Source organism: Coptis chinensis, chromosome 3 (assembly GCF_015680905.1).
Source record: "Coptis chinensis isolate HL-2020 chromosome 3, ASM1568090v1, whole genome shotgun sequence".
NCBI lineage: Eukaryota > Viridiplantae > Streptophyta > Magnoliopsida > Ranunculales > Ranunculaceae > Coptis > Coptis chinensis.
Genome location: NC_141458.1, coordinates 96,456,495 through 96,484,450, shown reverse-complemented (window position 1 = coordinate 96,484,450; position 27,956 = coordinate 96,456,495). Strand labels below are relative to the sequence as shown.

Here is a 27,956-nt window from a genome sequence, read left to right as displayed (position 1 = left end):
TAGCCCTTGTGATGGGCGTATGCGATATAATTGGCCCTTCTGGCGTTTCAGTGAATCTGAATGGCCCTTCTAGCGTAAGAAATTTGATTGGCCTTTCTGGCGTTTCAGTGAATCTGAATGGCCCTTCTGGCGTAGCCGAATAGTGTCTTGATTATTTCGTTCGCAAAATTTGAATGAGACGCGCGATATTTTTATGTCGAATAGTGGCAGTACTCACATAATGGCTTTCGTGTGAGGGTTACCTGGTATGCGATATCCGCTTAGGATAGCTACGTACGGAGTGGTTCATTATGTGAGGGGAGGCATGTGGATGTACATGTTCGGCGTTGGGTAGCGATTGTGGTAGCCAGGGAAACTAGGTAAGACATAGATACGATGTGATTTTAGGGACACGCAAAGAAAGCCTTAAATAATATAATTATGGTAATATGTTGGTTAATGATATATCTTTAAATATATGATTGTATATAGTTTTGTAGAAGGGTGGGTCAAACTAATTACTTGTGCAAAGACGACCCACTCTGTAATTGAGCATGAAATGCGGTAAATATAGAATATGATTGGCTGGTTTTTAGTTTAGTTAGAACCTAAACGCCTAGGTGGAGAAACTAAATGCCTTTGTATTATGGTTGGGAAGCTAAGGCGCCTCAATAGAGGAACTACATGCCTTATTTATTATGCGTATAGTTTGTTGTGTGGTTAGTGGGAAGTTAAGGCGCTTCAGTGGAGGAACTACCTGCCTAAATTATTGTACTTAAAGATGTTGTATTAATCGTTGGAAGTTAAGGCACCTTGGTGGAGGAACTAACTGCCTTATGGATTGTGTATATATTTGTATAAGTATATTTGTATTTTAGGGCTACTCACACCAGCATTGTTTAATTATAATGCTGACCCGATTTGCATGTTTGCTTATCGGGTGTGTTCATTAAATGAACATAGTTGATAAGTCTTGACAGCTTTAGTGTTGAAGAAGGTTGGTTGATGTTTGTGGTTTGTGTTAGTGTTGCATTTCAGGATATGTTTTGTTTTCCCCTAAGGTGAAATAGATTTTCAGTTGAGACAATGTTTTTGTATTTTCATTTGTAATTTTAATTAAAGAGTTATTGAAAAGAGATTTGTAACCTAATCATATTTGTGAATTTTTGTAATGAAGATGACTTTTGGTTATTCGAAATTTTTTATTGATTTTTAATTATCCACATATTTAAACTGATTATGGGTTTTTGGGAGTTGAGAGTGCATCACACCTCGAAAATCCAAGAGTCGAGAACAAATATTGTTTTTCCGAATTCTGTCAAAATTCGGGGTGTGACATTAACAGTAAAAGAGGGTAAAGAAAATGAATATAACTACTCAATATGCTTTAACCACCTTAGTGCATGTTCCTTCTATATACCACTTGATATAGTACCTACCTTGTGATTGAGGTTTAGGCCATGTACATGTAGTCTTCGTATTCCCTGTTTCACTGCAATTTCCACACCTGCTGATTCGAGATCTTCCTTTCCTTTTATCAGAATTCTCCGTAGCAACAAAACCACATGTTCACCTATATTAGAACAAAAATTGAGAATTATATTGAGCTTTGGAAGCCAAAATTGAGCAAAAGGCAATATCTACCACTCGTAGAATGTATCTCCTCTTCTTCGCTCAAATCGGCTGATCGAGCACATTTCCTCACACGTTTTGAGTTTGTACTTAGACCTATTACACACATATAGCATTATAGTTATTAAAAAAATAGAAGTACTAACAACACAACATGTTTAAAAATTATAGTTCTTCAAAAATATAGATACTTGTATTGGAAAAACTAAAGTGGTGAACATAACTAGTTACCCCCAATTTCTCGATGTAATTCTGAGCGCGTGGATTTTGTATGCCCAAAAACACCACATTCGCCACAACTTTTCTTCCTTGTCTCATTGTGTCCTTTAAGTCTTTTTGGTCGACCCTTAGGTGCTACTTGGGGTGGATCACGAATCAATTCTAAGTGGGCTGCATCTCCATGAGTATCTGATGACTCCTCAACAAGAACTTGAGGATTTTCTTCAGCAATTGATGGGATCTCTTTTGACATAAGATAAGAATGTAGGAAATCTTTGAACTCTTCACTAGCTTCTTCAGTTTTGGAGGCCTTCAAACAAATATTCTTGCAAATCCCCATAAGCTCACTGTAACAAATAGCATAAGTTGCTTCATTATGAACATTAACCGAAATAATAGTAGGAATAACCGTTTTCACATGTCGCATCCACCTCAATAAAATGCAACTATAGGGTATTTCAGCGACGTCTTCATTTTTTAAGACGGAAATTATGTGTAGGCATGGAAAGCCAAATGACTCAAATAGACCACAAGAACACTTAGCCTTTTGATCAGCAACATTGTATTCCAGAATAGACTTGCAGTGCCTATACAAATGACGACACAAAGTGTAGTAACAAATATTGTCACCTTGATGATCCTTCATTAAATCAACAATGTACAATGCCTCTTGCTTCAATTGCATCTTAAGCACATTAAACGCCGCCCGTGTATAGATGGAGTTCGCCTGATTTTCATACTCAGTCAGGTGGGTGACAATTACCAGCTTGGTTGTCAGAGTAATAACTTCTTCTTCGTGCTCACGGTGCCAGATCTTCTCAAGTGCTAGCTCCATTTTTCCATAGAGCTCAACCATTTTTAAACCAGGATTTACATGAAGTCGTATAACAAAGTTCATGTTTTCACAACGTTGGTTGGTTCTACAACCACCAAAGAATGCACCTCGAAGATATGCCTCTGCCCACCTCATCTTTTTTTTGTATATCTTCTTCACCCACTCATGGTCATGGAGCTGGTGTGCTTCTAACAAATGTTCCCACATTTGGTCAAACTCTTCTTTTGAATATTTCATAAACATGAGTGAACAAAAGTCCCTTTGAAACCCAGAGACACGGACATTGTCAATACAATTTTTCAGAACATGTCAAGCACATAAGCGATGTCTAGCACTAGGTAATTAAGGTAGCTTTAATAACCTTGCGAATTGCATGATCACTATCTGTTATGACCGACTTAGGTGCCTTACCGCCCATCGCTCTAAGAAAACGCTCTAACGCCCAACTATAAAACTACTCTGACTCACTAGTCATAACTGCAAAACCAAATACAATAGTTTGTCTATGATTGTTCACTCCAACAAATACAAAAATTGGCATTTTGTATTGATTTGTCCGGTATATTGAATCAAACAATAACACATCACCAAAACAACTGTAATCTGCACAAGATGTCGAATCTGCCCAGAACAATTTGACCAATTGGCTAAGTTCATTCAACTCGTATGAGTAGTAAAATTCTGAATCAATCTTCGACTTGTTTTTCATGCAGGAAACAAGTGTGCTAGCATCTCCATTCATATAATAAATTTTCCTCATCCTGGTTATATAATTATACAAATCCTTTCTTATGTAACCAACTTTACAAAACTGGCCAACCCTATAAACAAGGAAATCCATCACTTGACATTGTCTAATGCCCACATCAATTAGACTCTTTGCCAAAGCCGCATCTTCACTGCCTACCTTTCTATGTGAGCAACCAAATATCGAACTAGAATAAGGCACAAGTGGATGAGTGTGTTCAGCAACAAACTTATTAACAACCCACATATTGCATTTAAAATAAAAAATCACTTCAAAAATCGCAAGACACTTGTATCTAGACAACTCACGTTGTTTCTTTTTGTGTTCCATATTCAAATATTTCGCCTCTGTCTCACCTTAGCACGAGCACACAAAATTTCTTTTAACCGAGATATATTTATGAAATCGGTAGACACCCTTACTGTAATGCCCGTATTTAAAATATGTATTTTTCTATTTATTAATTAATTAAATTATTTATTTAAAAATCAGCTGGATTGGATTTGGACATGTGGGCCTGATTTTTGGGCCCGAGTCTGTGTTGGGCTTGGGTTTCGGACCCAAGTATATAAACACATTGTTCTAGAAAATAGGGTTCATGGAGAATAAAAATAATGAAAAATGGAGGCAGAGCTTGAAGCTCGTTTGCTGGAGCGTTGGAGCGCGACGACTCGGACTCAGAGAAATTTGCAGGAGCTGTGGATACAAGTGAGTAGCTATTTTGTTATTTCACCGGATTTATGGTTTTTCCGTATCGAGATTATACTGGACTAAGGTTTCGGCCTATTAATACTGTTCATTATACTGTTGTGTTGGACTTCGTGCCATTTGTTTTATTAAATTTTATTAAATTTCGGATTTGCATTTAAACTGTCGAATTTTGTTAAAATTGGGTAAACTGTCGAAGCTTCGACAGAGCATCAATAAGCGTCAAAAACAAGATCGAAATCTTTCTTTGGCTTGTTGAACTTTCTGTATTTGTTGTTGGTGTTTGGTTGTGGACTGATGAGGGTCGAGTGGGGGCAGTGAAGCTTGGAGGCGTTAATGGCGGTGGCCGAACCGGTGGTTGGGCTGTTTTTTTTGGTTTGATTGGTTGTGGGGTTATGTGGTGATGTGGTGATGTTGGTTAGTGGTGTTTGAGTGGGTGAGGGCGGTTGAATAAGAGCTGTCGAAGCTCTGTTAATGGCGGACGGTCTCAGATCTAGTTTTGGTCGATATGTTGAATTTAAGAATTTGAGTTTTTTGGTTTTGTTAAAGATATAGGGGTTTCTATGAGGATCAAAACCGTGTGTTTGAATTGGGTGGTCGTGTAGAAGGTGGGGTGGTCGATTTTGGTGGCTGGTGGAGGAGAGAAAGCTTGGAGATGATGAACAGTAAAGTTCGGTTGGGCCTTGGGCCTTAGCAAATTTTGATTGGGGTGGGCCAAAACCTTAGTTGGTTTTTGGGCCCGATTTTGGGTGTTTTGTTTGGGCCCAATTTAATTAAGTTTTGGGACCAGTTTAGTGTTAGTTGTGGGCCGAGTTCTATTCCGGATTTGGGCCAAACTAATTAGTTGTTAATGGGCGATTCGGTTTCAGTTTTTTGGGCCTAAACACTAGTTAGTTATTGGGCGGATTAATCTTTTGTTTTGGACCGGTTTCATATTAAGTTTAGTTTGGGCCCGGTTTAAGTTAATTTTTGGGGACGGTTTTCTTTGTTTGTTTTCGGGCCGAACTCAGTTGTGTTTTGGGCCAGTTCAGTATAAGTTTTTGGGCCCGTTTCTAATATTGCTTGGGGCCATCCATGGACTTAAAATAAATCTGTTGGGGTCTTTAAATGTTTAGACTTAGGGTTAAGGTTTGGGCTTGGTGGGTTGGTCCGAACCATTACCTTGGTCATGAGCCCACGAGCCATGCACCTTGCTTGCCTTAGCCATGAACCATGGCTATGACCGGACTGTCAAACGGAACGAAACAGTGGTTTGACTTTGACAATGATAGTTTGACTCTGACCTTGGACTGTTGACTTTGACTTTGACCATGACATGTTGACTTTGACCAGGACAGTTTGACTTTGACCATGACCTGTTGACTTTGACCGTTAACCTTTGACTTTGGAATGTTGACTTTTTCCCGTTTTTCACAGATTTAAGAATATGGACAAATATAATAATAAAATATTGTCGAACATCATATAACGTTGTTTGTCATTATCGAATTAAGATTTGATGTGAGTAGTGTGTAAAGCTTATATATATTGGGCTTTGATTGTGGACTGTGGATCAATTTAATTGTCTTTGCATTATATGTTGTAAATTGTATGGACAAATCAAATGCTAAAATCTTTGTGGAAGCTTGTATAAATTTGGTGGTCATTATCTAATTAAGAATTGACGTTGATATTGTGACATTATATAATATGTTGGGATATATATATATATAATGCAATATGTTTGGGAGAAATAAATGTATAAACACTCCATTATTATATATGTGAGATGCTACTATGAGGTAGTATATGATTGGTGAATATTTGCCTACGGGATTGTGGCTTAGTGCAATAATATATTGGCACGTGAAAGAATGAAAATAGTTATGAGATATATTCGAGACATTTCTAAATATTGTGGCTTAGTGCAATAATGTATTTGACATGCACGTGATATAGTGAAACGTTTATGAGTCATAAATGTATGACACCTGAATAAATTACGTAACGAAAATCCTAGAACCTGACTACCACAACTCACGTGATCTGCCATGTGTGGGCGTATTTAATATATAAGATGTTGATATATAAGATGTTGTATATATATGAGATGTTGATTGACTCATGTGTTGGGCAATCGTAGCCGAATAGTGGCTTGATATATAAGATGTTGTATATATATGAGATGTTGATTGACCCATGTGTTGGGCAATCGTAGCCGAATAGTGGCTTGATATATAAGATGTTGATATATAAGATGTTGTATATATATGAGATGTTGATTGACCCATGTGTTGGGCAATCGTAGCCGAATAGTGGCTTGATTATTCCGTTCGCAAAATAGAACGAGATGCGCAATATTTTATGCCGAATAGTGGCATTACTTACATAATTGCTTCCGTGTGAGGATTTTTCCGGTGTCGCGCATCCATTTCGTGGTGGTTACGCACGGAGTGGTTCATTATGTAAGGGGAGGCATGTGGATGTACATGTTCGGCGTTGGGTAGCGATTGTAGTAGCCAGGAAAACTAGATAAGACATAGATACGACGTGATTTTAGGGACACGCAAAGAAAGTCCGAAATAATCTTATTATGGTAATATGCTTGGTTGATTATTTGTTTAGTTGAACCTAAAAGGCCTCGATGGAGGAACTACATGCCTTATTTATTATCATTATAGTTTGTTGTGTGGTTAGTGGGAAGTTAAAGCGCCTCGATGGGGAACTACCGCCCTTAATTATTATTCTTAAAGGTTGTTGTACTAGTTGTTGGAAGTTAAGCCTCTCGATGGAACTAAGCGCCATATGGATTGTATATATATATGTATATTATATGTTGTATTTTAGGGCTACTCACACCAAGCATTTTTATAATGCCGACTCGATTTTTGCATGTTTGTTTATCGGGTGTGTTCATTCAATGAACATAGTTGATAAGTTTTGACAGGTTTAGTGTTGAAGAAGTGGTTGGTTGCTTGTGGTTTTAGCGTTAGCGTTCATCGTGATTTGTTTTGTTTTCCCTTAAGGTGATATAGATTTTCAGTCTAGACAATGTATTTGTACTTTCATTTGTAATTTTAAATAAGGAGTTATTGAAAAGAGATTTGTAACCTAATCTTAGTTATAAATTTTTGTAATGAAGAGGACATTTGTTTAATTGAAATTTTTATGGATTTTTAATTATCCGCATATTTAAAACTGTTTATGGGTTTTTTGAAGTTGAGAGTGCCTCACACCTCGGAGATCGAAGAGTCGGGGACAAATAATGTTTTTCCGAATTCTGTCGAAATTCGGGGTGTGACACTTACGTACACTAAACCCAACAACTTTGGCATACTCATTGTAGAACTCAAATGCCTCGTTGCTGGTTTTAAAATACATTGAAAACATGATTGCATTTTCATCTAGATCTTCCCCTCCCAACTTTCCACTGAATAGATTGAAATCATTCTCATTAGTTTGTTCACTTCTTGCATCTGCTTCATTTGATTGTCCTTCAAAACCTTCAATTTCACTAACACTATGGTCATCTGATTCATTTTTATCTTCCAAACTCACATTGGTTGAACCTTCACCAACATTTATTTCAGTGTCTGAAGAATCACTTTCTTCATACGGACATGCGTCATTACACATATTTGTAGCCCAATCTCCATCTTCATTAAAGATATCCACCATCACTTGATCACTATCATAATATAAATATGCATTCATTACTTCTTGCACGATAAGTAGAAAATAAAATGAACAACAAATAAAGAGCATACACGTGAAGCAATGTTAATTTGAAGTTAAAATTTCATTTTAAAATAAAAAATAAAACAGATAATAGCATTTTAGGTTCACAAATAAACAATTAAAAGATTTACCTTTGTGTCATGAAGGGACAAAAGGTGAAGGTGAGTAATGCGTAACGATAATTTAAGCAACATAAACAAGTAAAAAGAAAGTAGCAATAAAATGAATAACTACAAGATTATGCCCATATTAAAATCATAAATTATTAAGGTAAATTATTATAGAAATTTAACAAGAAGCTAATAAATTTCAGCACCTACTCTATAGAAACCAATATCCAAACCTGAAGGAGTATTTGAGAGCTGCCAAATCTAGAGTTTGAAATGCAAAGAATTTCTCTTGGAAGATAGTGAGAAAAGAAAACAATAGAGATGAACTCAATAGTTTAGTGGAGATATCATAATTGCTGTCCCGAAAAGAGTGTGCGTGACAGATTGGCGCGAAGTGTTTCCCTTTTTTTTTTTCCGAACTAGCGAAGTTTAATTTCACTTTCCACTTTCCATTTTTGGTGGTTATTAGGTTGGATTAATTTTTAGGTAAATTTGGTATTTTCATGTACTTGTTCCTTTTCCAAATCAATTTCTCTACTTAACAAGTTTGTTTTAAATTTTGAATTTTAAAACAAAAATAAGATGTAGGATTGAGATTAATACACATTGAAATTTATTGGAAGACGTGCGCATTGAAAAAACCCTCTATATAATAACATTAAAAGACTTTTATTTTATTGGTCACGTGGCTGTCTCTAATTTCGGCCATAAGCAAACTAAACCTCCGAAACATTGCAGCAAAAATGAACTCATGAAGAAAGCCACGTAGAGACTCGAGATACATTTCCCTCTTTTTTTCAGCGCTCAAACACTTTTTTATTTTTTATAGGAATCGCTCAAACTCTCAGCCCATACGTGTTTCCAAATAAATAACTTTTTAAATACTTGCACATGCAAAGGTCGAATATAGTATTTGTGATCAACTCAACTATACAGTCAATCACCAATTCAATCTTTTTCGTTGAACAAAGGAAATCTGAAAGACAGTATAAATGTAGTAGTTCGATCATGAATACACGAAAATCTATGAAAAACATTAACTTATAATATTACAAATGGACCAAATTGACACCTGGAAGTTTGTATAGATAAGAACATGTACCTTGAAGTCTTGAACTCGTAGACACTAAAGCGCAGGACATGCCATGCACATTCCTCAGGCTCAAGATTCCAAACAATGTAAATTAAGTTACACTGTCTCAACTTGTCGGACGAGATCACCATCCCAAGATGTTCAGTATAGGCACACTTACAGCCAATTCAAACGATGACTTTGAGGTTACATAGGCTCAAGTCAAGTTTGATGTCTCCAAAGTCCAAACAAACAGTTTGATGCAGATCTAAGAGGTTAAAATGTGTTGTACGATAAGTACTAACAGCTTTCTCGAGCGGATTGGGCTATACTGTCCCTATGGCCTTTTCTTTGGAGTGTTAAACACTTCCACAGTTCCACGTTCCACGTTCCAGGCAAGTTCAACTTAGGGAAATGATTGCTTTGATAGGCTTGGATGCCCGAAACAGTTGGGCCCAATCCTGACCCAAGGTTGACGAAGCTTGAATTCTAACCTTGTTTTGGGTTAGATTATAAAATTTAAGACAAATCACTTTGGGCCTCCTCATGGTGAGAAGCGTGCAAGGTCGCATTGTAGTCTCAACTCTTATGCAAAACTCGGCCACCGATCCAAGCAGTTTGGGGAATGATTGGAATTGATGTTGAGTGCATCTCCAATGGAGAGTGTATGTATACACTTTTACATAAGTGCCACATAGGTGTTACTAGGATTTTATGGCCCCTCTTACACATTAATAGTTTCTATATCCAAAATAGTATCCAATACAACAAAGTTTAAGAATTTGCACAATTAAAAAACTGAGAAAAACCGACGGTCAAAGTCTGTCGCAAGGGATTTAACAAAAAAAAACAGGGCTAACCAATAAATGACGGTCTGTATCCGTCGCAAATGTTTCAATTCTAAAAAAAATAAAATAGACGTGAATTATTAACTAATAGTCGGATGGACAATTCTCCATCCCCTCTATTAGCTATTAACTTATCACCTGGAATTTACACTCTCCATTGGGGAGATCCCCTAATGCAGGAATACTGGATAGACAGTGTGAAGCCGAGAGTTACTCACGGCACATTGTAATTGGTGAAGCAGTTTGGGGAATAAATGAATAATAGTCACAAAAATCATTTTTTTTCCGATGATAAGTCACAAAAATCAATTGCTTAGGCTTTTGCATTAACAGTTTCGCGCCTTACTTCGACTGACAAGCCTTAGCAGCGGATTTTTGTAAGATATAATGTTCAAGTTGCGCAACATAAGCCTTGCGGTTTGATTGAAATCGGTATGTTGCTAATCAGAAGTCAGAACAAATAGTTGGTAACTTGGTATTGCAGAGAAATTAAACTCCAATATCTGACAAAAGAGTTGAAGCAATTTTATTATTGATTTATTTATCTTACTCTTACATGCATGGGAGAAACATCACCATGACTATAATTTATTTTTAAAAGGCCTACTAACCACATTTAGACCCGTATTATAATTAATGAACCTATAATACTCCACACAAGATATAAAATAACTTATGCGAAGGAAATATAGTAGAGGCCTGCTGTATTTTTCATCACCATCTTAGCTTTGCAGGGAAGTACTGCATTAACATAAGAAAAGATCGACAGATGTTAGTCACATAAATAGTTCAAATCCAAAAATAAAATTACTCTGATGGAATCAACAAATATTTCATATAAGAAAGAAGAGAGGTAAACACATTTTAAATCCAAATAATGCAGCTATAGCCCTAAGTGGACAGTGAGCACACAAGTACGTACGCAACTCACCTTTTCAATGAGTGAGAGATAGTATGGCTTCACTTCTTCCACATTGATTCTCACCTTGCTCTTGCTATACAAATCATACTTGCTGTTGCACAACAAACATTAGAATTAAATGGTGTTATGTTGATGCACACAATACATTTCACTGTACTGTAATGAGAGACAGTTAAATAAATGAGGAGACATATATACTTGAAAATTTTGAGCCATTTGAGCATCTCCTTGTCCTCATCATCCATCAAGTAAGTGTATGCTCCAGATCTGTGCATGGCTGTACGTTTTGGGGGTGGGGTGGGGCAATGCACAAAATGATCAATGGACAACGAGATAACTGGATAATCAGGATTTCCCAATAAATCAAATGTTCCATAATACTCAAAGAAACTAGTTGGACGACCTACCATAAAATGAGTGAAATCTGATGATGAAAAGGCCAGCTGGTGGAAGAGTAGTCTTGTTCTCCTTAGCCACCTGTAAAATCAATGCCATTTCAGATGATTATATACTATATATAAATAAAATCTGATTGTGGGTGGATTCTGGTGACATGTCATACCAAATACATATACTCATCATGCCCCCATGACATAGTGACCTTACCAAGTCCACAGTTCTCAGTGTACACTCCCAGTTTTGTATTGTATGTTGGGTTGTTAAAGTCCGGGTTCTCCTTGAAATACTGTCAAATGATCAAATTTGGATCACAATTTCAGTAATGATCAACATTTGATAAGTTTGTGAGAATGGCAATTAGCAATAAGTTAATTCTTCACCTGGCAGTGAACAATGGACTCGTCAAAAGCACATCCAAGAGGAAAGGTATCACCTACAACAAAATCATAAAAATTACTGAATATATCTCTTGCATGGCATATGTTGATACGAATAAGATTCTAATAAGGCCCGCAACAATGTTACAACCATTGGGCCTGAAAGCAGATCCATTATGAGAGTTCCTAATAGTTACGTACCCACAACACACCACTGAGGCTGATCACCAAATGATGGGTGCAGTAAAACTTTCCCAAGATCTGAATAAAATAACCAGTTTATTAGTACATTTACATCTGCACATTTCAAAGTAGGACATGCACTAACATGACTCATATCGACTAGAGGAATATAAACTTGTATACCGTGAATGAGTGCAGTGAGATGCAGCCAGCCTTCACTAGGGTAGTCTCTTCGGATTGCTTCCGCGGTTTGAAGAAGGTGTTCAATCTGAGGTTCATCAAGATCTGGATCGCTTTCATCGACAAATTCATTAAGGAGTTCACAGCATTCCCAAATGGTCATCTCTGCCTTGTCAGTTTTCCCATAATATTCTTTCTTCTTTTTAGCCTGATTTAACCGTCATACACTTATTTATTTAGCTTGAGAAAAGGAAAACCAAAAATAAAGGCTCGTAAAATGAAGGTGTGTTAGACAAGAATTATTGACCAAAGTCCCAAACGAAATATCAGTCCAGCATTTCTGACAGAAATGGGTAATCGATACCAGGCAATTGTAGTATGGGGATCTCAATTCTGAAAGGCCCCCATGCTGTGATTTCGTGAACCATGCAGCTACTGCATTGAAATGAGAAACGGAAAACTTACGAACTCATAGGTCTGGTAGATGTGATTGGTTCTATAGAACTCTTCAACCTGCGCTCTTCTCTCACTCTCCTTCTCATAGTCCCTATCAAAACTCAACAAATGAAGTAAGAAAAAAAAATGTACAGTAAATTAATGGAGAAAAAAGATCTGAGTAATTTGTATATAGCTTGAAACCGACCTGAATGAATGACCAAAGGCATTGTTGTCTGGAACTTCAAATCCTCCATCAAGTTTCAAATCATGCTGCTCTTGTTCCCCTTGTTTCTCATTGTTCAAACTATTGTTAGCGGAAATAATTCGCTCTGTAATACAGAAGCCATGTCCATTTTCAGATAGGATCGGAAATAAACATATAGGGAAAAAATGAAAAAAAAAAAATATGTACCTGGGGCAACCACAGTCATGGTGCCTAAACAAAGAAAAGAATATGATCTCTTCAGATATCAAAGAGCGGTGAGAGAATGTGAGAACTGAAAGGGTCTATATCATATTTTTAATAAAATCAGATTTACCTAACAGGACCTGCGTTACGTGGGTCGATCGATCCTAAGTTAGATGGAGGACACTTCTGTACTTTTGCGTCAATGTTAGTAGGTAGTTTTGTCATTTTGTGACTTCAAAGTATCCCATGAGATTGAAAATTATTTATCTAAGAATTTACAGCCAAATTACTTTGGACTAATCAACACATAGAAACAAATTTTGGATAGCAGACGTGTTCATAATGTGAAATTTGGCACAATATCTTTGCCACCTTGCATGAAATACTGCAAATCTCGTCGTCTTTGATACAGTGTAAAATTGTAAATGTGTAGCCCCATTTGTATGCTGGAACTTATTTAACGTTATTATCGGTACGAAATATCGGAAGGTGAAAAGATGGCGAAGATATTTTGCAAGTAGGAAGGTAGTCGATGAATGGCAATCCAAAAAATTGGAGATGTGGAATTGGTGGTCGAGAGTGAACACTTTTAAGTACTATCCTATTTCCATGACCATCACTATCAATACTACTTAACTCAATGGAACACTTACATTTTTTCCGCTGAAATTTCATTAAAACATACTACAATGGTGATTCGTTCTATGCTAGACTTAAAATGTGGTTTTCAAACCAAGTCTCCTTTCCATCTCAATTCAAGGAAACACTCCACTTCTGGTGAGCCCCAATATCTTTTTAATTTGTTTTGGTTATATGCTTTTTTGGTTCCTTAGAATTATAAATTTGAAGTGGTGTTTGGTTAGTTTAATGAATTGGAAATATTCCTGTAGAGTTTAAGTAGTTGTCTGTGTGTATACAGTGCTTTTTACTAGTTGAAGTGTAGTTGGTGTTTGTTAGTTTGGGAGAATGAAGTGAATGAATAGTTGTTGTTGGTACTCAAAGATAGTGGTTGGTGAAACGTCGTGGATATGATTTTTTTGTTTGGATTCTTTCATTTGCTGCATTTTTATTAAACAAAGACACGAATCATGTAGGTTTTTGTAGATATATTGAGTTTGATTTATACAGCGATTTAGTATTTGCTTATATGCTTGTACTCGAATCTATTTTACCAAGTTAGTCAAAACTATGTGACAATCCCAACACAAGGATTCTTGTAATGATGTACATTCTCATGGATTCCTGATATATAGCCATATCAAGTTTCCCTTCTAGTGGACGGATAGATTTTAGCTGGACAGTATTTAATTTGTTGGTCTCCATCCGCTATTGACCATATACTGTTTTACTATGTGGAAATAGTATCCAAACATTCAAAAGGAATTGTTCCTGTAATTTTTGTTGCACTGAGTTGCTGCCATAGATTCTGGATTTCCTTCACACTCTTGCCGGGAAACTGAGTTACTTGTCACAGCTAGTAGCTCAAAGAAATAAGAGAGGCCTAATTGTTTACTGATTTGGAGTGAATGTAACACTTTCCCTTTCATCAGATGGAATACCTCCTAACCTACCAGTTGCTTTCGTAGATGTCCATCAGTTCCAAGCTGTACCATTCCTTCAGGCTTCAGAGCCATCCACTTAATGAACTTCTAAATAACATTGATATGGGTATGCTTGTCAGTGTCCTACAAGGATTCAAGGTTTCCGACACGGAATACACAAGAGGCTTAGATACAGGAAATTCGATATATGCATGTGGTGTGGTGTGGTGTGTTGTGCCGCTCTTGTTATATCTGTTGACAATAACTGCTGTCACCATCGACAAGAACAGGCCAGTCGTCCTCTTTAAATTAATCTTCTTGGAAGAGAGATGTTTCCTCCATCAGCAACTTGCTGTCGTCTCCCCATCCCTCTTTGTCTCTATCGTACTAGGTTTTATTCAACACGAGTTGTTCGAGAATCCCCTTTATATCTCTGCAATTTCACATCAAGTTTATGTTGATGTACCAAAAAATCGTTCTGCCACTGCCCACTTGCTAGAACTCCTTATCTATATCTTCTTTCTTTAATTTATTGATAAGGTGATATTTTTGGGAGACCCTTATCTTGCTCTTCTTGTCCCCTCAACTTGAACAAGCTATTGGTCAAGGGTACTCTCTTTTCAATTCTAGAAAAAAAAAATAAGAAAGGGAAAAGAGAAGAAAAGAAGAAAAACTTTGACTCCAACCAATTCTCAATGAGTTCAAAGGAAGGTTGAAACGTCATGGTTTTGGATTTAAGTAGGTATTGCGAATCATTTTGCTTATCACACGGTATTCTAATGAATTTGTTGGAAGCTCATTACAGCAGTGAAGATATTATTGAATTGAAGGTGACATGTTTGGAGAGAGCTATAGCGGATCTTATGAACTACCAGTCATAGGAAGTGATACTCACCAATTTTCAGTTTCCTGTGATCATTGGCAACAGGACATGCAGCAGAACTGAGAGAGAAGACACAGTTTGAAATTTCAAGTGGAAGATGGCTTTTAATTGTTCTTCTTCCGTGAAGTTGGAATGAAGAGGCGAGTTCCATATGGAGAGATGTTCAAGATTTGAAAGATGGGGCCTGGTTAAGTGATGGTTGTAGAGTTGAGTCTCATTCCAGGTTTTGGTGTTGGCTATGGTTTTATCATTAGAGTGCCTATTACGGAATATCATTTTATGTATCAAGGATTCTCTAAATGCGCTTAACTTATGAATGGTTAATTTTACTAAACTAGAGTGGACTGCAACAGAGCATAAATTAGTAAAAAAGGTGATCCTTATACTTGGGCAGAGCTATAGTTACTTCAGATGGTCTTGATGCACATAAGAAGTTACACTCAGAAAAGTGTTTCTAGAGTTCCGTTTGCATAGTCCTTTTTTGAGAACTGCAGAATCTTCCAATATGCTTTATAAAAGGGTCTGAAGAAAAGATATTCATGCAAATTTAATGCTATGAAGGTACTTTTGGTGGTGGTTTGGATAAGGGTTTAGATAATTGCATATGATGACTGAATAACTATATCAATCCCCAATAAAGTCATTTATCTCATTCTCTTTCTAATTCCTGTGATTTCCCCACACTCGTGTAGATATAGCTATGCTGAAATTAATTGAAATCATCTTGAACTGCATGTTCTAATGTTGGGCATCTGGAGGTGGTCATGTTTTTGAATTGCAGATTAGCCTTGCCTATTTCGTCATGCATGACAATTTATGTGTTTACAGTCTGAAATTACTGGGTTCCAACTAATTGTACCCTTGGTTTTTAAATCATACAGTTACCACCAGGGAGGCTTCTTATGAGTCGGCAAGGGCATTTATCCTTTCTGTTACTCCTGAAGACAGTGAGACTCAGTGTAAGGTTCCTTTAAAATCTTATACAAGTTCATTTGGGACACTGCAAGTCATGGAGAGTGGATCAAAAGAACTGAAGGTTGGTCAGCATATTGGTAGGATATTCCTGCAAGTGCTATAGTTTTTATAAAATTCTTATTCATCTTTACTTTTTAATTGGAAATGAATCTGATTGAAATGTATTGCTATTTCAGATGAGCCTTGGCAAGGGATTGCATACAACTTGGTATGACCAAATTGATGATATCAGAATGCCTATGCAAGAATATACATCAATTTACAGCAGAGGCTTGCGAGAAAAGGAGAAATCAAGCTTTTATCTATTATGTAAAAACATTGAAGAGATTGAAAGAATTTTCGTGGATGAAGATTTGGTTGCGCTTGAGAGAGAGATTTATATACAATTAGAAAAGCTCGGAGCTCTCAAGTTATTCCATGCGTGCCTAGCCAGGGCCCTAGCTATACCAACTACTCTAAACTCTCACACGGAACTGACCAAGCATTCCAGCACAGAAGGTGATGTACATGATCATGTAAATATTACAATTGTTCGATCTGGCAAAAAGGAAGAAAGGAAATCGCGTAGAGAAAAAATTTCAAAGACAGTTTCAAAAACTTCTTCCCTGGCACCAATGTCAAAATCAATTAGTAAACCTCCTCGGCGAGCTATTGGGTCTACTGTGGGAAGTTCGTATAAATCAAGAAGTAGAAGACAGAAAGTTGTTAGGAATGAAGCAGAAATGTCAAGGAGAGTAAAGGTAGTTTCCAGATGTTGCAAAATGATATGCACTTTCTTAAGCATCCTTAAAGAAGGATTTAACTGTTAATTTTTGGTTAGCATTTAGGATGTTGCAGACTTAGAGAAAATCAGAACAAAGTTGGAAATTGAAAGTGGACAGGTGGCAAGCTTCCACAGCTGGGCAGAAGCTGCCGGAGTTGATATGAAGGTGCTGCAGCAGCGTTTGCATTATGGCTGGTTTTGCAGAGATAAGCTGCTGAGGAGTACACATTCCTTAGTTGTTTATCTGGCTAGGAATTACCGTGGGCTGGGAGTTTCTTTAGAAGACCTATATCAGGTTTGCCGAAAAGTCTTTATCCCTCTCTCTTGTTAACTATAAATTATTATTTAATGAATGGTCTAGCGTGTGTACTTTATGCTGGGGGTGCATGGACCAAACTATACACCAAAAATTGCTCAGGTGGACTTTATCACATGCGAATATAATTATGTGGAGGATCTACTGAAGCATACAAGCCCAAGGTGGTGGTTTAAGTGTGTGTGTGGGTTGCGCTGTGGGGGGGGGGGGGGTTGTGGAGATCCTTCATAGTGAGGTCTCTGGGTAGTGGGAGGGCCAAAACTGCACCCTCATGCCATTTACATGGCCAGAAACAGAGTTGCTTGGTACAGTCCATTGAGGTCAATAGACTTCATATACATTTTTCTTATTAATTTAGTATCAAATCTGTCATTATGTATACACTTTCAAAATATTTGCAGGCAGGGAACATGGGTGTCCTTAAAGGTGCAGAACGGTTCGACCACACAAGAGGGTACCAATTCTCAACGTATGTTCAGTACTGGATCAGGAAATATATGTCAGGCTTAGTAACGCAGCACTCTAGAGAGATCCAGATACCTGTACCTTCCTTTCTTCTGCATCTTTGCCATTTTTATTTAATTTTTGGTAAGCATCTTGTCTAGGAGTTAGTTTCATTTGGTCCTTCGTGCTTTTTGTCTTCTTAGGTGACTTTAAGCAGAAGGATAAACCAGATAAAGAAAGTCAGGAAGACTCTTTATACTCTCCACGGAAGATACCCAGATGATGATGAGATTTCTAGGTTCTCTGGCTTGTCAATAGCTAAAATAAGATTTGCCAGCCAATGCCTGAGAATTGTGGGGTCAGTCGATCAGAAAGTGGGAGATGATCAAAGTGCCAAATTCACGGTATCACTTGATTACATCTTTATCTTTGTTTCTTATTGTGTAAATTTCTGTCTCATCTGCACCTTGGTTGTAGAGTCCATACACGGAGAATTTTGGATCCGAAAACCAGTGTACTGGTGGGTTTTCATTTGAAAATTTTGTTCAAAACTTTGGTATGTTTTCTGAAACAAAAATCCAATCTGATAATGAAATTGTATAGTTTTTTAGCGTTATTGTTTTGAACTTCTCAATTTGTTTTTTGGATATGTGTATAATTTGCATTGTAGTATGTAAATGTTGTAGACATGCCTGCAACACATTAATCTGGAGCTGAAACTGTTACTACACATCTATTTAAATTATCGTACAGCATACCATACAAATGGCAGTAAATCAAACTCTCTGATTGAAAAATTTGAAGTGAACTTTTTATAATCTTTAACATGTATTCCCACTAGGCCACTAAGTCTTGTTTTTACAAGTAAACGACCCCCTGTATCAATTGCCCAATCAAGATTACCGCAGCCAAAAATTTTATTGTTTATACCCTTCTAGCTAAAATGCAAGTTTGAATGATATCAATGGGTCTATAATGCAACAATGATTACTTCCAACCCTGTGCAATTACATGTATGACTATCTGCCACATGCAACACCATGTCACCATGTATTCCATCACAGTCAAAGTGGCAATATCAGATGGCAGTCAGTAGCATCTCATCTGCTGTTTTGCTGTAACAATTTTGCAGTAATTGTTTTCCTTCTTGTTTCACATAATGAGTTTTATAGAAAAGGGAGGGGAGTTGTTGCAGATATATACATGTAGGCATGTTAGACTTATAGTTTCATTAGAAGATTTGGTTTTCAAAGGTTTTAATCAAGAGTTTGTTTGGTTATCGAAGGTTAAATCTGTTCTTGGTTTTGAAGGTTTGGACAGTGTCAAAGAGTCAAATTTTTTTTATGTATAGATTTGTCTATAAATGAGTATTTTTAAGTGTGTATTGAAAGCTTGGATAATAAAGATTATCGTTTTGAGTAAGGATAATATTTTCTTTTGTAATTCTATATATATGTTCTAATGTTCTATATTAAATTTGTCTATATATAATAAAGATTATCGTTTAGCATGTTCTAATGTTAGACTTCTTTGAGTGAGCTGAATTTTTGTGAGCATGTTCTCCATGGTAGGGAGATTATATCTACAAAAAATCAGCCCTTAATTCAACTTTTAAGTCCATGATTTTGCTTGGATTAATTTACAATGTGGCTATAATGTGCACATAAGAATGTGCCTCTATCCCTCCCCTATATATATATATATTAATATGGTGATGGTCGTGTATTGTCTTGAGTTTGTTTTGCTCATTAGGTTTAAGGTGTGTTTGTTTGTAGAGAGAACTTTTTCCTGGTAAACCCACCATTTTTTTTTTATTGAAGAATCTTCATATGGTAGAAAGCTTAGAAGGAATATCACCACCTTTAAGAGCTTTCATGAAGAATTCCCCCATAAAAATTCTTTCATGGCCTCCCTATGTAAATGATCGCATTAAATTTGATGAGGGTGGTAAGAATTCCCTTGGATGCTCCTATCTCATGAAAATATCTACTAAAAAGTGGGTCTGATCAACGGCCTTTAGTATTAAAAGACAAGATTACAGGAAGTATAAAAATTCTTCGCCTTCTTTACTATGTTAACATTTGATCTGTGTTAGCTCTATTTCATTTTAAGAACCGATGAATATAAGTTTCTACTAATGAGAGCATACCTGTAAAATTTATGAAGTTGTAGGTATAAATGTGCGCTACAATCTTGAACTCCGGATTGCCAGCACAGTTTTTTCTTTTCCTAGAAAAAATGACAATGATGTTCCAACTGCTTTGAAAGAATGACATTGATTCTGAATTTTATTAGAATATTCTACGCTACATGTGTGCTTTTATACTTGTTCCCTGTTCTGTAGTCACTTTACCAACTAGACGTGGGTTGTGATGCAGGAATTTACTGTAGACACATCGATAAAATCTCCCGAAGAAGTTGTCATGAGGCAGCATATGCAGAAAGACTTGTATGAGCTTCTACAATGGTTGCATCCTAGAGAGAGCCAGGTGCTGGTTCTGCGATTTGGTTTGTGGGATGGTCAGTGCAAGTCTCTCCAGGAGATTGCAAAGATTTTTAAATGTACCAAAGAGTGGATAAGGAAGATAGAGAAATCCGCTTTGACAAAGTTAAGGAAAGAAGAAGTGCAGAGGAACTTGAATCAGTACATAAACTTACAGCTTTAATAGTAATCAAGAAGGTCCGAAAGGAATTGGTGATTTTCGTATCTTCTTTTTGACTTTGAGTTCCAGCAGTTGAAAGATAGAAGACAAATATAATGTTCTTTGGAGTGATCAAGCTTGAATGGCTTTCTCATGCCAAGGCTTCCTTATAGATTCTTGTCTATGCTGGGAGAAAGTTTTACGTTGTTCTGTTTCAGCACTTGCTGATTGTACCAAATATGAATTTCAAGCCAGCAAATCTTCTCGAGTGTAATTAGTGTAATTTCAAATCTGTATCTCTTTAAAACCTTGGCCGGCAGACTCTGCGGCAAATAGTCCAATTCCTACAGCCTCAAAAAGATAATAAGATCTCCCTGTTTCTGACTCTGATCTCTACCATGTTGTAGGGGATGACGGTTGTGGCATAACATGCTTAAAAATACTCTGTTCTTGGTATTATGTACTGTACAGAGCGTATTTATCGTTAATTCATCATCTTTAAAAATCATCATCCAAAGTTCCAAAATGGGTTGGGCCAGATTCCGCTCAAAGCCCACATCATTTCCAACCCTATCAGTAATTCAGCAGTTTTAAAATTTTAATCTTTCTCTCGGGCACTCCCGCATTTTGTATGAGGTTTATTTAGGTGAGAAACTTGTTGGAATTGCCAAACATAGTACAAAATATCAGGATATAAGTATTTATCGATATTCAATTTTTGGATATGTATCGTGGATATATATATTTTTTTGGAGATATTTGATATTGTTTCACATGCAAATATCATGAATATATCCAAAATATCAACAAATATCGTAGATATTATGGATATTTCTTGATATATCATGATACATTATTTATATTTATTTAAAATATAATGGTAAATATTAAATAAAATTGTTATATACACAAAATATCACAAAATTTATCCAAATATCACAACATCGCAAATATCGTCGAAATATTACCGATATTTACAGTCGTATATATCTTTGAACATATCTTGATATTTATATATCTTTCTCTAAAATCTAGATAGATATCCCCAAATATCACGATATATCGAGATATTTTGTACTATGGTGCCAAGTGCTTTGAGGGTTGAGGGTTATACTTTATACGGTTATACAGAAGCTAATCATGTTTCTTATGAAGGCATATGTTTTGGGCTTTTAACGCCCACACGGCCACACCAAATTATGTATGCTAAAATTTTCACAAAAAACACATTCCTAATCTATGCGTTATCTCAGCGGATTAAACGCGTATTATTTGTAACCCGATTAGTTTGTACTGATTTTAAAAAAAATTCTCACTTAACCGATTTAATTACCAAATTAACCGATTAATTGGTTGAGATGACCGATTTCTCGCTAAACCAATAAAAAAAATTATTAAAAATATCGGTTCCCCACCCAAAAAAATATATAAAATTAACAAATTAGATTTTTAAATTATATTAATAATAATGGAACCTAATAAACACACAAATCTAAGAGTTTACTTATTTTATTTTCTTAACGAATGTTAAATATACAAATTATTGTACTATCTCTCTAATATATATTATCTCTTATCTCTCTTGCTTTATTCATTTAAATATTTAACATAATTATTGTGTTTGGCATCTATATAGTACTCTAAAATTGAATTAATTATATATAATTATGAGAATTTGATATTTTTTGTTGTATCTCGAATAATTATTTAAGAATACCTTGTATGATTATTGTAGATGTTGTGTTTACTAGACAACGACCTGATGATCTGGAGAATTGGGTATGGCTGCACTCTTCTTGGGATAAGAGTTGCCTCATGATCAAGTTTCTTGGGCTAAAATGAATCAAGCTTTTACGTAGTTCATCTCTATTTATAGATGTGTGAGTTGACTTTCCATATTTGCTTTGGACCGTTATGAAGTGTAGATCCACCTTGGTGCTATCTTGATGATTAAAGTCATTAATGTCTTTTGTTACAAAGTTAATGTTTCCTTGATTGGGGGCGTTGATTGAGCTCCGAAATTGCGCTAGTTGATATCCTTCCATAAATGGCTGTAACTGACGCTTTGGACGACCTGGGTGTTGGGTCATTGGGTACGGTCTGATGGGTGTTGGACGACCTGAAGAAGGACGACCTGTTATGTGGACACGTATACTGTAGTGTAGAACGGAGGGTACTTACATAGCCCCCTTTATTTTTTATTCGCTCTTTGGACAGTTGTTGGGTGGAGAAAGAACGGTTTAAAAAGTAAAGATTGGAAAGCACGTGTCTGACAGCTGTTTTGTTTTGAATTTAGGTTTTGGAGAATGTGTGGGAACTGTTTAGGCTGGATTCGTGGGCCCTAAGTTACGGCGATTTGTGGGCGAGTAATGATTTAGGTTTTGGGAACACGAAATATTTTTGTGTTCTCGAGGTTTGGGGCAATTAAGGGATTTTTGACTTTGGGATTTCTTGCTTTGGTTCTCATTCAGACAAAGAGAAAACCCGAGCGAAAAAAAAAAAAAAAGAAGAACAAAAAAAACCTTTTTCTTCTTCCCGATTATCGGTCGTCTTTTGATCTTGCAAATCTTTCTCTTTTATTAATTTTAGATATCGTAATGTCTGCTACCAGTGATAGCTTGAGTGGTGAGGTTGAAGTTGATGAATGGAGAGAGAGAACGGTAAGTGATGAAGATGTTGATGATAGGGTCTGTAGTTGTGTAGAGGCCTCATCGTCTTCATCTTTGGAGACGGGGGCTGAGGATCCGAGGAGGCCTAAGTCGGAAGATTGCTATGCTTCTCTGAGGGAGGAGTTTGGTTGGGTGGAGTCTGGCCAGGCCATGTACGACCTGAGGGGAGAGAGGAATTTGTTTCATAGTGACTACGTTCCTTGGGGTGGAGGAGTAGTTGTTTTCTATGGACAGTTGAAGGCTAGGATGAGGTTGCCTTTTTCCCATCTTACTGTGGAGGTGTTGAACTTTTTGGGGAAAGCCCCTTGTCAGTTCGTGGGGAACAGTTAGAGGATTCTCCATGTGTTGGACTTGTTGAATGACAGGGGCTATAACATCTGTTTATCGGATGTGATGGAGAACTTTGTTATGAAAAGGTCGAGTGCTATGAATTTTGGTTTTCATGTCTTTAAGGGGAAGTCTCCTATTATCGTGGGGGTGAGTAGGGAGGACTGGAGTCGTAGGTCATTGTTGGCTGTGGGTAGATATTGTCCTCCTGGTTTGGAGATTGAAAATCGGGTTATAAAGTTGCCTGGTAGGTCGTTAGTTTTAGGTCGTAATGTGTGTATGGTATTTCATAATTTGGACGTTCTGATTTATTTCGTTTGTTTTGAGAGATCAATATTCGTTTGCATTACTAAGGCCGTGTTGTTATTGAAAGGTTTGTTTGTTTGAGCTTGGAGGAGAAATAAAGCGTTGTTGGGGGAGGCTGTGCATTATTTTAAGAGGCGCGGAGGAGAGAAGATCAACCATAAAAGGCTAGAGCAAAAGGCGAGGGCTCACAAAGCTGCGGTTGTTATCTCTAATTCTAGGGGAATCCGCCATGGAGAGGGAGAGCTAAAAAGAAAGCACCTATTTCGAGGGAAAAGCGGTTGGAGGTCTTTTGGTGATAGCCGCTCGGGTGGCTAGGTAAATTTGGAGGATTCTGAACACCCGCTCGGGCGTGAGGATGTTGGAGGAGTGATGCAATCCGGATTCGAAGTTGGTGACGAAATCGTTTGTCATCACAACGTTTCGAGTTTTGGTAACGAAAATCATTTAGGCCCCAACGCCGAAGGGGGATGTGGCACACTCGCATCCAACCGCTTCTCCCTGGGTGATCTGAGATCGTTAATGCCCACTTGCTTCTCTTCTGGAGATGCGGGTGCAGGAAGTGTTGGTAGGGAGGGTGATGCTCCCACTTCATTCTGGAAGCCTAATCTGAAGAGGCATTCCGAAGTGGTTGAGTCGGAGGGGACTAAGAGGGCTTGAACTAAGTCTGAGGAACGACCTAGTACTGGTGAGGGTCATACTTTTTCAGGTCGGGTTCATCTAAAGAAAACGAACCTGATTGATTTGGCTGCTGATGATGGGGTGGCTGAGGCCCGTGGAAAGAAGAAAGTTGATGAGGTTGAGCATGTTGTTGAACAGTGCAAAGGGTCAGGAAATATGGACCCAAGTAAGAAGAGTGAAAGTGATGTTCTGGACAGGCTGGTTATGTATGAAGACCCTGTTAGTGGGTTGAAGAAGTTTGTGGAGAATGGTGAATGTAGCTTTAAGTCCAAGTTGGTTGGTGGGGCATTCTTTGGAAGTGGAAGCTTTGATGGGGATAGGCGTAAAGTCGGATAATAAGGGTCCGGAAGTGAACTTTTCTCGGAGATGGACCGGTCTTTGTGCTATGTGAGTGTTCTTGGATTCGAGCTTGCTTTTTTGGGCTTTGTCGATTTTGATCCAATCGATATCTATATTTGTTCTCTTGTTTGTTAGATTCGCAAATGTTGAAGTTGAAGGAGATGGCTTCTATTTCTGATCATTTCAAGAAGGATTTGGATGCCGCCAGCGCAAACTTGTGATGTTAGTGGCCGAAAGCGACAAGTGGAGAGGGCTGAGGTGCAAGAGTTGGGTGGGAAAGTAGCTCTCTTGCAACCCTCTATTGACTCTGTAAAGTTGGAGGTTCAGCAATAGGCTGCCGAGTGCAAGAAGTTGTGGTCCATTGTTGAACGAGCTGAAACTGAATATAATAACCTGGTTGATTTGGTGGAGAGCGGAGATACCTACGTTCTAGTAGATGATTATCTGGAACTAGATCATAGGTATGAGCTCCTGAAGATGGCAGTTGAAAGTGGGGCTGCAACAATGTTTGTTGAAGATACTGGCATAGATACTGGTGGACGATCTGACCTGCCAACCGACCTAGGTTCTACTCCAGTGGTTCCTCCAATTGTGCCTCCTGTTGTTGTTGTCTCTGATGTTTCTGAAGTTGTTGTTGATCTAGCTAGTGGCTCGGTGGGTGAAAAGGGTGGGCCCCTGGAGCCTTTGAATGTTGATCAAGTAACACGTGTTGTTTGAGCCTTTTCTTGTTTGATTGATGTTTGTGATGTGGTTGAAGTGTTGGAACAATATTCTCTTTTTGCTCGAGTTGATAATGATACTGATACACTTTATATTTTTATGATGGGGATACTGAGGTCGTTTTCCTGGGATAACCTGGGGGCCTCATGTATCTAACCGAAATTGTATGTAATTAGCAATACTTAAATTACTTACTTGTTGTAATTTTGCTTGAAGCATGCATGTGATTGCTCTGTTGTTTTTGATTTGTTGTTGGACGACCTGTGTTGCATCATTGTCGTACTGATGAATTCCTTGACTTTGCTAGGTCGCCTTGTCCCTAGGTGTACGCCCTGATTCGTTCCTTTTGGGGGAACTTCTTATTGATATAATTAGCCTTTGAGTGACCATTATATTTGAGTTTAACTTAACCCTTTTGTGAGGTCGTAAGTTGACTTGGGGTCCTTTTGGGGGTCCCCCTGGATTGTATTTGTCTAATAATTGGCCTTTGAGTGGCAATTACAGTTGAATCATTCTTAACCCTGGTGTTGGTGTTAAGTTGATTTAGGGTCCTTTTGGGGGACCTTGTTTGAATTGATTGAAATATAACCACTGCGTGGTTGTTGTTGAGTCGTTGTAGACTCCACCTTTGATGTACGACCTGACATTGTGATGATGTAGGTCGGATTGCGCAGTGAAATGCATTGTACTTATGTAATGCAAAAATGACATTAGTACTTGAAATGTTGATGACATTTTGCTTATATCGACTAATGTATTTGGAGAGTGCAAAAGAAAAACTTATTGATAGAACCGCTTTAGGAGAGCTGTATTCCAAGGTCGGGGAAGCATATCACCGAGCTAAGTTTTGATCCAGTATGCGCCATTTCCAACGACTTTGTCAACAATATAGGGGCCCTCCCATATTGGGTCGAGTTTGGCTTTGGAGCTAGTGCCTTTTTGAGGACTAGGTCCCCGGCTTGAAAAGATCTTGGGGCGACCTTCTTGTTGTAAGATTGTTGGATTGTTTGGTGGTACCGAGCTAGGGATATTGCGGCTGTTTCTCTTCGTTCCTCTAGGAGATCAACTTCTTTTGCCAAGATGCTGTCATTAACTCCTGACTCGACTATGTCAGAACGTGTGGTTGTGAATGTGAGTTCTGATGGTATTACTGCTTCTGTTCCGAAGCAAAGTGTGAATGGAGACTCATTTGCGCCGGGCTCGGTTGTTGTATGCCCATAGTATATTCTCGGTCGCCCGCCATTGGCTTTTCTTGCTTTCCAACTTCTTCTGAAGGTTTTCTTTGATTGCCTTGTTTGTGGCCTCTGCTTGGCCATTGCTTTGTGCATGTAGAAAATGCTTGAATGTTGCGCCATTTTTGTAGAAAAGCTTTGACTTGTGTGCCTGCAAATTGGGTTCCGTTGTCCATAACAAGGGTGTGGGGTAGACCAAATCTTGTGATGATATTGGTCCATATGAAGTTGATGACATTGACTTCCTTGACTTGGACTAGTGGGATTGCTTCAACCCATTTGGTGAAGTGTCTGTGGTCGATAGGGACGATTTGAGACTTTTTTTTTCTTTTGTGGGATGAACGGTCCCATGATGTCTAGCCCCCATATGTGGAAAGGCCATGGGCTGGCTAAGTTAATCAATTCCCTAGCTGGACTTAGGTGGTTGTGACCAAATGTTTGACATTGGAGGCATTTAAGAATGTACCTTTTTGCCTCTATATGCATGTCTGGCCAATAATATCCTTGGGCTATTGCTTTATGTGCCGTAGGAAATCGTCGCATGCATGGTTACTTTGATTCACCTTTGTGGATTTTCGCCGAAAAATGAGGCCGCGCGGCGTGGAGTTATGCACCTTAGGTGGGGCCCTCCTGCAGATTCACAGAATAATCGTCCGTTGATTACTGTGTATCTTGGGGATCAGAATTGTATTGCATGAGCATTTTTTGTTTCTGACGGGAGTTCGCCATGTAAGATGAACTTGAGAAATGGGCCTATCCAAGATTGATTGATCTCTTCTACGGATAAGTGTTGGAAATCAGTGAGGCTATTGACATTTTCTTTCTAGTAAGTGGGTCTTTCCAGGATGTCAATGTAGACTGTGGTGGGGCAGACCTCTTGTGTCTTTGAAGCTAAGAAAGCTAAATTGTCTGCATGTCTATTATCTTCCCTGGGAATGTGCTCCAATGAGAACGTTTTGAACGATCTGATGAGGTCATTCACAACCTGTGCGTACTTTGCTAGGTTTGCTCCATTTGTGATATATTCTTTGGTGATCTGCTTGACGATTAACTGGGAGTTGCTGTAAGCCTTAAGCTTTGGGACTTGTAGCTGTTGTGCCATGCGGAGTCCTGTTATCAATACTTCGTATTCCGCTTCATTGTTGGACGTTGCAAAATTGATCTTGATTGATTTTTGTAGCTGGCTTCCTTCTGGTGAAGTTAACACAGCCCCCAGTCCACTTCCATTGTTGTTGCGTGCTCCGTCTACGTAGAGGTGTCATGTGTCTGGGGTGGCTTGTTTATGGAATGAAGTGACTGGCTCGGGCTCCCAGTTGATATCTTCAACGGGAAAATCTGCCAAGAA

At 37.9% G+C, this 27,956-nt stretch overlaps 2 protein-coding genes across 3 annotated transcripts; one reads left to right on the top strand and one right to left on the bottom strand.

The window, feature by feature from the left end:
• Nucleotides 1-10,372: 10,372 nt before the first annotated feature.
• LOC147511888 (inositol oxygenase 1-like) lies at nucleotides 10,373-13,055 on the bottom strand. Its single transcript, XM_086603491.1, has 11 exons — nucleotides 12,780-13,055; nucleotides 12,573-12,696; nucleotides 12,395-12,476; nucleotides 11,933-12,137; nucleotides 11,768-11,827; nucleotides 11,570-11,622; nucleotides 11,353-11,475; nucleotides 11,198-11,267; nucleotides 10,989-11,067; nucleotides 10,800-10,881; nucleotides 10,373-10,609 (listed from the first exon to the last, which is right to left on the bottom strand). Exons 1-11 carry the CDS (start codon nucleotides 12,796-12,798, stop codon nucleotides 10,583-10,585), a joined length of 924 nt encoding a protein of 307 aa, XP_086459617.1. The 5' UTR covers nucleotides 12,799-13,055; the 3' UTR covers nucleotides 10,373-10,582.
• Nucleotides 13,056-13,260: 205 nt separating this feature from the next.
• Nucleotides 13,261-20,730, top strand: SIGC (RNApolymerase sigma-subunit C). 2 transcript variants are annotated; one of them, XM_086603490.1, is made up of 8 exons: nucleotides 13,264-13,553; nucleotides 16,082-16,236; nucleotides 16,352-16,915; nucleotides 17,003-17,233; nucleotides 17,656-17,796; nucleotides 17,902-18,102; nucleotides 18,176-18,254; nucleotides 20,077-20,730. In XM_086603490.1, exons 1-8 carry the CDS (start codon nucleotides 13,466-13,468, stop codon nucleotides 20,151-20,153), a joined length of 1,536 nt encoding a protein of 511 aa, XP_086459616.1. In that variant the 5' UTR covers nucleotides 13,264-13,465; the 3' UTR covers nucleotides 20,154-20,730. The 2 variants fall into 2 exon arrangements, with proteins under 2 accessions (XP_086459615.1, XP_086459616.1); XM_086603489.1 differs by lacking the exon at nucleotides 18,176-18,254 and having other exon boundaries at nucleotides 13,261-13,553.
• The last annotated feature ends 7,226 nt before the right edge of the window (nucleotides 20,731-27,956 follow it).

What these genes read in the sequence shown, in the direction of transcription:
- LOC147511888 (XM_086603491.1), bottom strand. An exon ending in TCTCACTGCACTCATTCACG is followed by an intron (nt 11,828 to 11,932) that starts GTATACAAGTTT and finishes TATTTTATTCAG; the next exon opens with ATCTTGGGAAAGTTTTACTG. An exon ending in GCCTCAGTGGTGTGTTGTGG is followed by an intron (nt 11,623 to 11,767) that starts GTACGTAACTAT and finishes ATTTTGTTGTAG; the next exon opens with GTGATACCTTTCCTCTTGGA.
- SIGC (XM_086603489.1), top strand. Translation starts at nt 13,466, where the DNA reads ATGGTGATTCGTTCTATGCTAGACTTAAAATGTGGTTTTCAAACCAAG. An exon ending in AAATGTCAAGGAGAGTAAAG is followed by an intron (nt 16,916 to 17,002) that starts GTAGTTTCCAGA and finishes GTTAGCATTTAG; the next exon opens with GATGTTGCAGACTTAGAGAA. An exon ending in CTAGAGAGATCCAGATACCT is followed by an intron (nt 17,797 to 17,901) that starts GTACCTTCCTTT and finishes TTGTCTTCTTAG; the next exon opens with GTGACTTTAAGCAGAAGGAT.